Source organism: Psammomys obesus, unplaced genomic scaffold, assembly GCF_907164565.1.
Source record: "Psammomys obesus unplaced genomic scaffold, mPsaObe1.curated_primary_1811, whole genome shotgun sequence".
Taxonomy (NCBI): Eukaryota; Metazoa; Chordata; class Mammalia; order Rodentia; family Muridae; genus Psammomys; species Psammomys obesus.
Window position 1 is genome coordinate 3755180 of NW_026596073.1, and position 12161 is coordinate 3767340.

General features: G+C 36.9%; 1 protein-coding gene across 2 annotated transcripts in view; it reads right to left on the bottom strand.

Moving 5' to 3' along the window:
• Positions 1 to 12161, bottom strand: part of Nav3 (neuron navigator 3) — a 329995-nt gene that overhangs the window by 17498 nt on the left and 300336 nt on the right. For both annotated transcript variants that reach the window (XM_055626040.1, XM_055626039.1), the window contains 4 exons: positions 10586 to 10683; positions 7936 to 8031; positions 7134 to 7302; positions 5605 to 5840 (listed from right to left, as the gene is read on the bottom strand). In XM_055626040.1, the coding sequence (XP_055482015.1) occupies positions 5605 to 5840; positions 7134 to 7302; positions 7936 to 8031; positions 10586 to 10683 (599 nt within the window). The remainder of the gene's footprint in view (positions 1 to 5604; positions 5841 to 7133; positions 7303 to 7935; positions 8032 to 10585; positions 10684 to 12161) is intronic.

The window sequence follows — 12161 nt, forward strand, 5'->3', positions numbered from 1 at the left end:
AAGAAAGAAAGAAAGAAAGAAAGAAAGAAAGAAAGAAAGAAAGAAAGAAAGGAAGAAAGAGAGAGAGAAAGAAAATTGTAGGCATTCAAGAGGGCAAGAAGATTGTTGTGGTGGAGATGAATAAAAGAGCATGCACCTCTGATGCCTTTCAAGGCCACATCTGTCGTTTCTACACATAATTGGATCAGATGAACTGGACCACACTTGGAGGTTGAAAGAAAGCTTTGAAATTGTGGAGAATGTTTGTGGCTAATGATGTTCAACTCTTGTCTACCATCCAGGTCAGCACACATAGAAGTCACTAGAAACACTGAAGGACAGCAGAAGAGAGGGATGGAGGGAAGAAGGGAGAAAAGAGCAGAGGAGGGAGAGAGAAGGACAGAATATTGGAAATACTTTCATTTACAGTAGATGAAGTTGGGCAAACAGTGGAAAAGACCAAGAAAGATCTTACCAAGGAAGTAGGAAGGAAAGAAGAAATTAGATTTATGACAGCAAGAATTTTTAGAAAGGAAAAGATAAAATCTTTTATATCATCATACTATATGCAATGAAGCAAGACACTTTAGACCAACAGAACCATTAATAGGTATGTAGGAGAATCCTGGGAATATGATCAAAGCCTTGGGCCACTTATCTGTTCAAATACACATGTTGTCTGTTAAGACAGGGTTTCTCTGTGTAGCCCTGGCTGTCTTAAAACTTGCTTTATACTTACACCCATCAGAATGGCCAAAATGAAAAACTCAAGGGACAACACATGCTGGAGAGGTTGTAGAGAAAGGGGAACCCTCCTCCACTGCTGGTGGGAATGTAAACTGATACAACCACTCTGGAAATCTATCTGGCGCTTTCTAAGACAATTAGGAATAGTGCTTACTCAAGACCCAGCTATACCACTGCTAGGTATATACCCAAAGTTTGCTCAAGTACACAAAAGGGATATTTGCTCAACCATGTTTATAGCAGCTTTATTTGTAAGAGCCAGAACCTGGAAACAACCCAGATGCCCATCAACGGAGGAATGGGTACAGAAATTGTGGTATTTTTACACAATGGAATACTACTCAGCAATCAAAAAGGAGGAAATCATGAAATTTGCAGGCAAATGGTGGGACCTAGAAAAGATCATCCTGAGTGAAATATCCCAGAAGGAGAAAGACAAACACGGTATATACTCACTTATATAGACCTATAAGATATGATAAACATAATGAAATCTATACACCTAAAAAAGATAATCAAGAGAGCGGACATGGGGTAAGATTATCAATCCTCGTTTTGAAAGACAGATGGGATGCGCATTAAACATTGACAGGAGTCTACTGAGCGCATTTGAAAAACTCTAACTAGCAGTGTTTTCAAAGCAAAGTCTCATGACCAAACCTTTGGCAGAGTACAGGGAATCATAAGAAAGAAGGGGAGTTAGTCTGATGAGGAAAGGATAGGAGCTCCACAAGGACCAAAGATATCTGGGCACAGGGTCTTTTCTGAGACTGACATGCAACCAAGGACCATGTATGAATGTAACCTAGAACCTCTGCTCAGATGTAGCCTGTGGTAGCTCAGTAACCAATTGGTTTCCCATAGTGAGGAGAACAAGGACTATTTCTAACAGGAACTCAATGACTGGCTCTTTGGCCTCCCCACCCCCCAAGGAAGGAGCAGTCCTGTTAGGCCACAGAGGAGAGCTTTGCAGCCAGTCCTGAAGATACCTGATAAAACAGGATCAGATGAATGGGGAGGAGGTCCCCCCTATCAGTGGACTTGGCAAGGGGCACGGTGGAGATGAGGGAGGGAGGGAGGGACTGGGAGGGAATGAGGGATCGGGACATGGCTGGGATACAGAGTTAATAAAATGTAACTGATAAGAAAAAAATAAAATTAAAAAAAAAAAAAAAAAAAACTTGCTTTATAGACCAGGGTGGCCTTGAACTCCAGAGCTCCACCTGCCTCTGCCTGGTGTGTACTGCCACCACTGGAACAAATAGATATTTTTACAGCCCCCTTGGAAAGCACTTTGTGTTTCTCAGTCCAGTTTATGGATTGAAAATCTTAGGTGAAGGGACTGAGGGATGTGCGTTAAGCATTTGCCACCCTTATCAAGTCAGGCAAAATAGGGCAGAGCTGGATGCCAGATGGACCTGGCAATGAGATGAATCCCCGTCTAGACCTTGAGATCATGGATAGCACTACTGTTATATGGAGATCACATCCATTACAAACGAGTCTGCCAAGGCCAGTTTTCTGATCTTTTCCTACCTAACATTCCAAGTGGCTTCAGCTGGCCACATATGCTCTACTAAATCCATTTCCATCCTTCTGGGCCTGTTATATCAAATGTCACAAAGTGTAATTGTTTGTGTGCTCTGCTCTCAATCACAATATTCCAGCTGGCAGCTTGAGGGAGGGCTTGAAGAGTGGGAAGAGGAACAGAATGTAAAATGAAGAGGTACCAAAAACATGAGGAGGCACTTTCTTTTTCCCTTTGATGGTTTATTGCTTGATAATTTTTTTTTTTTGAGTAAGTGACTGCTGTCCATGTCTGCTGTTTTCTAATAGCATAGCCTAGAACAAAGCAGCAATTACATGGTTCTTCTTTTTTTTTTATTTTGTAGCAAAGGACTTATTATTTCATGCCTCATTAGCATTTTATTTTTGAAAATATATATTTCTTTGTTGCTACCCCTAGCAAATCTTTACTTGTCGTTCCCTCTTTCTATCACCATCCCACGCATATCCTCTCCCCTCAGTACCTACCCTCCCACCCCCAATAAAACAGTGTGGATTCTCTGTCAACTTGAAAATAATAAGCCGTATTCCCTGGCACTAATTCTGCACACAGCCTGAATGACAACTCATCCATACGTAACAAACTAAGGGAGAAAAATCAACATCTTTCTTTTGTGTTTTGTGTTTTCTTGATCAGTGCTATAATTGTTTGTTAGGGCGTTCCTTCCCGACACTGCTTCCTCGGATCATGTTTTACTTAAATACCCCTAAAGATCCCACCCCTGACCACTCAACTGAAACAAAATATAAACTGATCTATTAATGAGTCATTAATAGATCATTTGATCTATTTGTTCATTTGAAAAATAAAAAATATTAAAAATGTAATCAGAAATAATTTAATTAATAATTAATTTAATAATTATGAAAATTTCTCCAAGTATTAAATATTTAAAAAATAAGATATAAATATTAAAAAAGAATATATATGTATACACACACACACACATATATATATTTGAAAGGAGATCATTTTGTTAGAGGAATTGACCTATTTACATTGTCAAACTGTATCCCATTTAGAGTTGACATATTTAATTCATATGCAAACAATCATATACAAAATGATTCTCCATTTTATCAAAATGCTTTGGTCTCCTCTTCCAAATCCTTTTTATTTCTTTTCTTTGTTTTATTTTTCAAAACAAAGAACTCGTGTAGAATTCTGGCATGTCAACACTGAGGAAAAGCCAAAGAGAACATAGGGTATTCCCAAGAGATCTCAGAGTTCTTTTATCCTTTGTCTGGAAGAAAAGTACAGTGACTAAAAGGCTTTCCTGTGAAAATATAAAGAAACAGGATCACAGGAGATGGTTCATATGCAGGTAGGAAGAGATGATCCATTGTCTCCTTCTAATTCAGCTTAAAGAGGAGTCAAGTTTTCTACCTTGAGTTTTATGTCATTCTTCAGTATAGATGACAAAAAGTGACATAACCACAATTTGAATAATGCTGAATTCTATAAATGTCCATTATTTAAAGGCCACATTGATTTAGGTTTAAGACACCTCATGCACATTGTATATGTTACTTTGTGAGAATAATTTTGAAGCAAGGTATATGTGTGTTGGGAGATGAATGTATACTTGTGCAAGAAATCTTCACTGGGAACCAAGGGATATAACTAAATATTGATAAGTATACTTTAAGAAATGACGGTACTGATAGTTTACCTCTGTCTCTGATAGTTTTCTCTGTCTTTCTCTTTATCCACATACTGACAAACCAAACCAAACAAAACACCTCCCCACACACACACATAATTTCTTTGAGTACTTAGCACAACCCTAACATTTCTTTCATTTTAAAGTTGAAAAAAACAAAATGAAGGTACAAAGGTTTTCAGTATGGTCTCTAATTCCCCCAGTACTTAATGAGCCACCCTAGTTAGTTACGCATTTGGCTTATTTGAAGAATCCGATGGGTTTTTGGAGTAACAGTACCTCTGGCAAATTTGCAAATCTCAGACATGGATTTTCTATGTTCTCTCAAAGGCTTTGGTATTATGTAGTTATTTGCTAGTTGGCAGGCTTTGAGGAACTCATCATATCAAGTGGCCAATAATATCATCAATTGATTAACCTAATGTGGGGTTGATATTGGACAGACTACTCAAAGAGAGGGTCTTAAGGAAGAGGGTCATTGCCTAGGGTATTTCTTTAAAGGGTATACCTATAGGAAATAGGTATTTCCTATTCAGAAAATTCCCTTCCTTTCTCTCTGATATGTGGCTACCATGAAGTCACCATCTCTACCTCGTCAAGTTCTCTTGTGTCCGTGACATTCTACACTGCCAGAACTGGAATGACCACACACATGGCAATGAGCCCAGCTGACCATGAACCGAACTCTCAGGAACTGTGACACAGAATGAATCTTCCCTCTTCCCTCTAAGTTTATCTCATGTATTTAATCACAGTGACAAGAAATCGGCCAACACACTGAAAGGCTTGTTGAGTTTACTACATCATTCAAGTAGGCCATTTTGAAGGCTCCAGTGTGACCCCTTCTCACTGGCATGCCACCAAAGTAATGGTGATGACAGTTGTACTTTCCCAACAGCACTCAGGGAGCAGCTGCTGAGAATTTAACAAACAGAACTGGTATAACTGGTAGTGTTATGGTCATGTTAGCCATCACCTAATCCCTGTTATAGCAGTCTTTATTTCACTAAGTATAGCAGAAACTGTCAGTGAGGATTTAGCCTCACATGCCTATGTAATAATGGACACCAGTCAGATTAGTGTGGCATATTAGAACATCAGCCCCCTGAAACATCCCTCACTTCCCCAAACTTCCCAAGCAGAATTTCTCTAGAGACATGATATAAGCAAATTGCCGCTCTGCTAAACTATCTGCAACTATAACAATTATTTCCAAATCAGTCCCCATTCCTACAATACCCCAGTTAATTTCTTTTCACTTATGGATGCTTAAAACAGATATTGTATTTTTATGCAGCCTGCCTTAGCCTGTGGATTCATTTAACCTTCTTCCTTCCATAGCATCATGAATAATAGCTGCCATTCTTTTGAATGCATGTCTAAGGGAAGTCAGCCACAGAGGTTCTGCCATCTTATTCCTTATAATCTTAGTGCCTTTTCAAGCACATGGTAAGTGACTGTTATTAAAAATAGCAGGTTATGCATATTTGCTAAGTAAAGTTTGCTCATCCACTAGATTATAATTTTAGTGGATGATACAGATTTTTTTTAATGTGTGAAGTGAAAGTTGCACGTAATTTTAAGCCTTGATTGCTTGAAGACACTTCTGGATAAACATCAGTTGTTTTCATAGTATCCTGTGGCTCACCTTACTTGACTTGTGGTCCACATTAAAAGTAGCAATTGCATCCTCTGTTTTTTTCCTCCCACATTTTGTTATTACATATTCAGCAAGTTTGTTTGCTAAGTAGGTCTTTCCAGTGCCGCTTGGTCCTGAGAGTATAATTCTGTGGTGCTCCATCAGCAAGTTAAAGTACCTTTGGGTAATTGGTTTAGGAATCAGTGTATCAAAAACAAAACTGTCCAGACTATTTTCTTCTACCCCTGAAGGAAGAAACAAAGAGAATAATAAGCATTATTGGGTTTTTTTTGATAGAATTTGAAATGCATTATTAAACCAAAATAAAGCCTTGTTAGACATTAGAATGTAGCTCATACAAAATAAGTTCCTAGCTACTTCTAACTTGCATGCATTGGCTGTCGTTTGAACAGAGAACATATTGATAAGGAGGTATGATGAAAACCTAAGCTGATTCTTTCTTCTCAGGCTTTCCTCCACTGGCAGCTGCTTGTTTTCCACTATTGATCAAAGGAAAAAAAACCCATAAACTCAAATTTCTTAAAATAAATAAATGTGCTAATTTATCTTAGAGATATATTTATAGTGTTCCAGAAGAGTGGGAGATAAGTAAGGTAATATAGAAGCAGGACAGGGAAATGGCTTCATGAGTAGTCAGCCTTAGTAAAGGACAATGTGAATTCAAAGCCAGCTGAAATTACATAGTGACACTCTGTCTCAAAAAGCCAAAACGTAAGGGGACAATATGTAGTCCCATTCTTATTACCTTCTATCACTCATAAGAGCACCATAGCTGTATAACCATTTAAGCTTTTGAAAAAATACAAATTGCAGTGTTGCCAGAGGATTAAGAAGAGAGCAACATTATTTCTTTTTACTAAGTCAGTTATTTTAAGCATAAGGTCAAATATTAGTGAATCAACCCACAGTTTATGTAGACAACTTTTTATTCTTGTACACATTCATACAAGGAACTAGAGAGGCGAGCCTGTGTCCCGTGTTCCATAAGCTATAACCAGACACAACAGCATAAACCCAGGAAGCAGCATAAAGAATCTCTGGCAATTAACTCTCATTATTTACCACCTAAGGAATTGAATATACATATTTATTGAATGTATGTTCAACATCCAAACAAAAATATATGTTTATTGAATACACATATTTTATATCCAAAATATAGCTGTGAACATATTAGTCTTGGAAACACAATAATTCTCATTGAAAGCTATCACCATAAGGATGAGATAGAAAAAAAAAAAAAACAAACACTAGAATCTGAAATTCCCCAAGTTACTTTTCTTGTACAAGTCTTGGTGACTCTTTAGAACTACCTTATGGAACTGAAAGAATTACTTTCTTGGGCTTTTAATGGTTTTAGTAGGAATTTAGATTTCTAAATAAACCAAACCTATCACAGAGGTTAATAGAACATATAATATATGCAAATGTTAACAAACAGAAAAAGTAAAAACAAAAACAAAAACAAAAAACAAAAAAGCAAACAGAAGATGCAAAAGTTACACTTTTCTTTTTACCTTTCAGGTTCACAGTGATGACATCATTATCTCCAACCAGATATCCACATGGCAGCAGCTCAGGCACTTCTAGGTTATGGGATCTAATTAAATCTCCTATACAGTAGCTAGCAATACAGTCAGAGCTCAGACCAAGACTAGAGGATGTATCAATTCGGAACACATATTCCTAGAACGGTCCAAACACACACACACACAAAATAAATAAGGAAATGTCAAAACCGAGATTCAACCCATCTGCAACAAATAGAAATTCATGAGGCTAAAAGCCGCTTGTCAAGAATCTTGATTCACAGTTTGGTCTATTGCCATACCACTCCTAATGTACCTGATTCCCTCTCGTGTCAGGAAATGATCGGGGTTGGGTCTGTTTAGTACTTAGACGGGAGAGCACCTGGGATACCCAGTGCTGGAGATGTTTTGGGTGGAAACATGGCTGCTTGGTTAAGAATACTGTTTCTCTTCCAGAAGACCGGGGTACAACCTCCAGTACCCAGATGGTTGCTACCTGTAACTTCTAGATGAAGGGTCTGATGTCATTTTTATTTATTTCTTTTCATAGGCATGTATATGGTACACAGACTCATACGCAGACCACCCATACGTATAAAACAAATACATTTTAAAAACTAAAAAAAAAAAAAAATGGAGGGAGTGTATAAGAACTGTTATATTAAACAGTATGAAGACAGAAATATTTCCATGTTGAGATGGAGTGGGGGTGGGAAGCAGATACATTCAAACTATGAAAGTTAAGGGGAAAACCATGAAAAGTGATGTCAGGCTATCTTCAAAAACTTACCTTAAAGAGACGCCTAATGACACCATCTAAGACATCCCATTTAGTTTTTCCACTGACACCAATGGATCCTATCAAATATGCCTGAGACTTCTGATCCTTAGTGAGAAAAAAAAAAGGAGGAGAGAGAGAGAGAGAGAGACCCAACAGTGTTAGGACTTTATCACTATACTTCCCACTAAAATATATTACTGTAGTTTCTGTCTATGACTGTATGTAGTGGCTTCTAAGAAATAAAATATACCCCAGCTAGTTAGTAAACCAAGCAAATAAAGTCATAGTTAGCAAAACAACAACATCATTGTTGTCATCATCAACAACAACAATACTTTGATGACACAGTAGGCAAAGGGAAACTGGTAATAAGCTGTTCAGAAGAGAGGGTGACAGGCATCAGAGAGCATCGCTTTTCATTGTGATGTATTTGACTCATTCCTCCTATGGGAGGCTGTGCAGAAGGAAGAAATAGAAGAGAGAATGAATTTTGCCAGACAAATCTAGAACTTCGTCTTGTTATTTTATGATTTTTACCTTTGATAAACCAAATACACAGTGTTTTCATTTTTACCTTGAATTTAAAAACTAATGCATCATTAAAAACTAGTAACCTACCATGGTATTTACCTATCTGAAAACAAGTGTGACTTTTAATTTGTCAGAAAATTTCAAAGAACCCACAAGAGAAACATTCAGGACTCATTGTGGAGCATTCTTTAATAGTAGAAATGATGATCTCATATCTAAATTACTTATAGAATGGATAATTGAAATTATTTTTCTAGGAAAAGGATAAATGAAAATATTTTTGTCAGCTGTAGTTAAGTTGTGATATCTTTTTTGTTAGGAAGAAATAATTATATGAAATAATAATTATGATACCTGTGGGTAGAATTAGTGAAAATGTTAAAATCCTGTTTTCAGTAGTCTAGTGGCCATTAAAGAGCAGTAAAATAATCATTGAACCAAGCGTTTAGAACACATGAATTCTACAACACACAGCATCTACCACCTCGTTAAGAAATGTGATCAGAGATAAGTCACACAGCTGACCCTAACCCTCAGTTTCTTTAGCTGTATCATTTAACACAGAAGTGTAAGTGATCATCATCATTTTTACAAACATATGATCTGAGTTTGACATCACTTTTTTTTTCCTTAGAAATTCTGAGCTAAGCAGTTTCAATATTCATTTCAGTACTGTTAGGGGATAAATATTTTTGTTCCCCAAATTAATTTGCTGAAGTCCTGATCTCTAGTGTAGTGACAATGAGCAGAGTGGCCTTTGGGAGGTATCTAGGGTCATAGAAGACCATGAAAATGAGGACATTGGGATAAGAGTAATGTCTTTGGTACATCTTTTCCTTTCAGAGATGCCAAGGAAAGGATCCATCAGGCTCAATTAAGAAGTTGACTACCAAAGTGAATAAAAAAATAATTAAATAAAAAGATGTAAAAAAAAAAAAATGAAGACGTGCTGGAGAGATGGCCCAGAGGTTAAGAGTACTGGTTGCTCTTCCAGAGGTCCATGAGGTCTAGTGCCCTTTTCCAGCATGCAAGTATACATTCAGATAGAACATTGTATATATAATAAACAAATCTTTAAAAAAACTGAAGAAGTTGACCATCTGTAGCCCACAGTGGCCACACCAATACTCAAATTGGCTAGAAGCTTGATCTCGGAGTTGTCTGCCTCTAGAACTGGTTAAAAAAAAAAAAAAAAAATATATATATATATATATATATATATATATATATATATAGAGAGAGAGAGAGAGAGAGAGAGAGAGAGAGACAGTCCTTGCATGCCAAGATAGCTCTCCTGGGCTGTACAGGAAAAAGATTTTGAAACACATTATTATTTAGGTTATTGTTGGTGAAAAACTTTTTTTCTAGTATGTTTATAGTACAGTGAATATGGGTGCTCACACCCTGATTTAGACCAGCTGCATTTCAATTAGAGGTAGTTTAGGTTTCCCTGAGACCATTAGCCATAAATGACCACTTGGGAAAAGCAGGCAAAAGTCTGCTGCTCAGGCAGAAAGATTGTGATGCTGTATTACTTGTAATATTTTCACAAGTAGCATTTCACTTTTGAAACTCGAGTATTATCTTTAAATTTTGAAATATTTTATTATGTTTGATTAAAAATACAAGAATGTATTTTGGGCTACTAAGTAACAATTCAACTAAAAATCCTTTTGAGTTTTAGGACACAGAGTTAAATAGTATTAATTTGAAGATAATATATGAACACAGATATTAAATCGTTGTCTGATCAGGCAGCAGTATGCTTAAAAGGGACATGAACAAGTGTCATTAATGGAGTTTGCTCTACCGATTTCAGTAGACTGTCTCTCTGGCATCTAGAATATTCATTATCTTGTAGTCTCCTGTTTGTACAACGATCCACCTATTTTTCCTGTACAGCCCAGGAGAGCTATCTTGGCATGTGGCTCTAGTGACCTGTTTATGGAGATGTCCTTTCTTTATTGTCTCTATCCTTTCATCTTATATAAGATATTCAGCAAGCACCAATGCAAAAAAAAATTAATAATAATAAAATCTACAGGAACAAACCCTCAGTTATGCAACACAGTTAAAATGGTAAGAGTCTCATGTGTGACTTAAAGAGAATCAAAACTTAGTCAAATACCTTGGCCCGACCGTAGCCCTTGCTCACGGAGACCATAATTTTCACACTGCAGCCGTCTCTATGTCCGCGTGTATCGCCAGGGTCGTCTAGCGAAATATCTGTAACATTCAGAAAGACACATAATCACTACAAAGTGACAGCAGCTCACAGTTGCTTCCTGTCCGTCTTTTCCTCCCTCTACCATGTAAATATTGCCCAATGGAATATGTTTCCCAGGCTAGCCTAACTGGTTAAAAAATCCTCAGCCTTCAAGAGGATGGAATATGTGGTGGGACTCACACTTCAATCTCAAATTTTGTTTCTATTTCCCAAGATCTTTAGCTAAGTTTTGGGCCATTGTTGAATGGGGAAACAATTTTTTCCCCTGTAACACATAGGCATAGATAATACCTGAATAATATCCAGGCGCCATTATAGAGATAAAAAAAACTTCACACAAGTCCAGTTTTTCATTAGATGAATACAAAGGTGCTGGCTGCCAGTGGCTGCCAAGTGAACCATTTTTGTCCGCATTTGGTACATGATATAACTGAGGTAGGCCTTGCTTTGTATCCATCAGTGTCATTTTAATAAGAATGGCAGTATACATATCTTCAGAACTATAGCACTCATTGTTCTACTGTACCCTTTACACCAACAGCTTCAGAACTAACATTCTGTTTTTAGTAATATCCTAATAGTTACTAATGTATGCTAAAACACACAGCATTTATAATACCAGATTTTAAAGAGGTTAAATATTAAAATCTAAAATATGGCATATCAGATAAATGTCCATAACAGTTTGGGGAACTGTTATGGGAAACATCCCATGTATATTTTTCCTTCAGCAGTGATATTGAATGGTAGCTGTCCTTCAAAATGGATATACCTTGACTGCTGACCCCACGTCTCTCATTCACTTCATCTTATATTAACTCTTAAAACTAATTAAAATACAAAATTTCTCCTGACAGCATGGAGGAAACATATACAGCTAAACAAATGAACAATGCCTTTACATAGATAGATAGTTAAAGTAAAATTAAGTCAAAACTCCAGTCAGTGAGTCATCCAGATCTGGGCTTAAATACTACTTCTTCTACTTGCTGGGTACATTATCTTGTCAGATAAGACCACAGTCACTTTCCTAAGATTTGTTTTGCTCTTGTGTAAAATAGGGTGGAAACGACTTACTTGGGGGACAATTGAAAGGGAATGTTTTTAAAACACCTAATTTACACGGATCATAAGTTTTACTGTCTATAGTATTACTCCTTTCTCTGTGTGCTCAATGTTTAAATTCTCCTCTTGGTAATAAGATAGCTATGGCATGTCTCACTCTGGGTCTTTCCATGTCACCTGAGGTAATAACCCCCAGAAGAATACAGTGAATTCTCTCTAACTGTTTAGTGGAACAATAAGCTACAGTCCCAAATGGTTATAAACCTTGTTTGTCTGAATGATTGGAACTGTTGGTTGTTTTCCTTGATAGACAAGGAAGGAAAGCATTTTTTATAGTGTTTCCTTTATATTATGAGAGGCCATCAAAATGGAATTTTAAAATATCCTGATTTTATTTGAAGATGTTATTTAA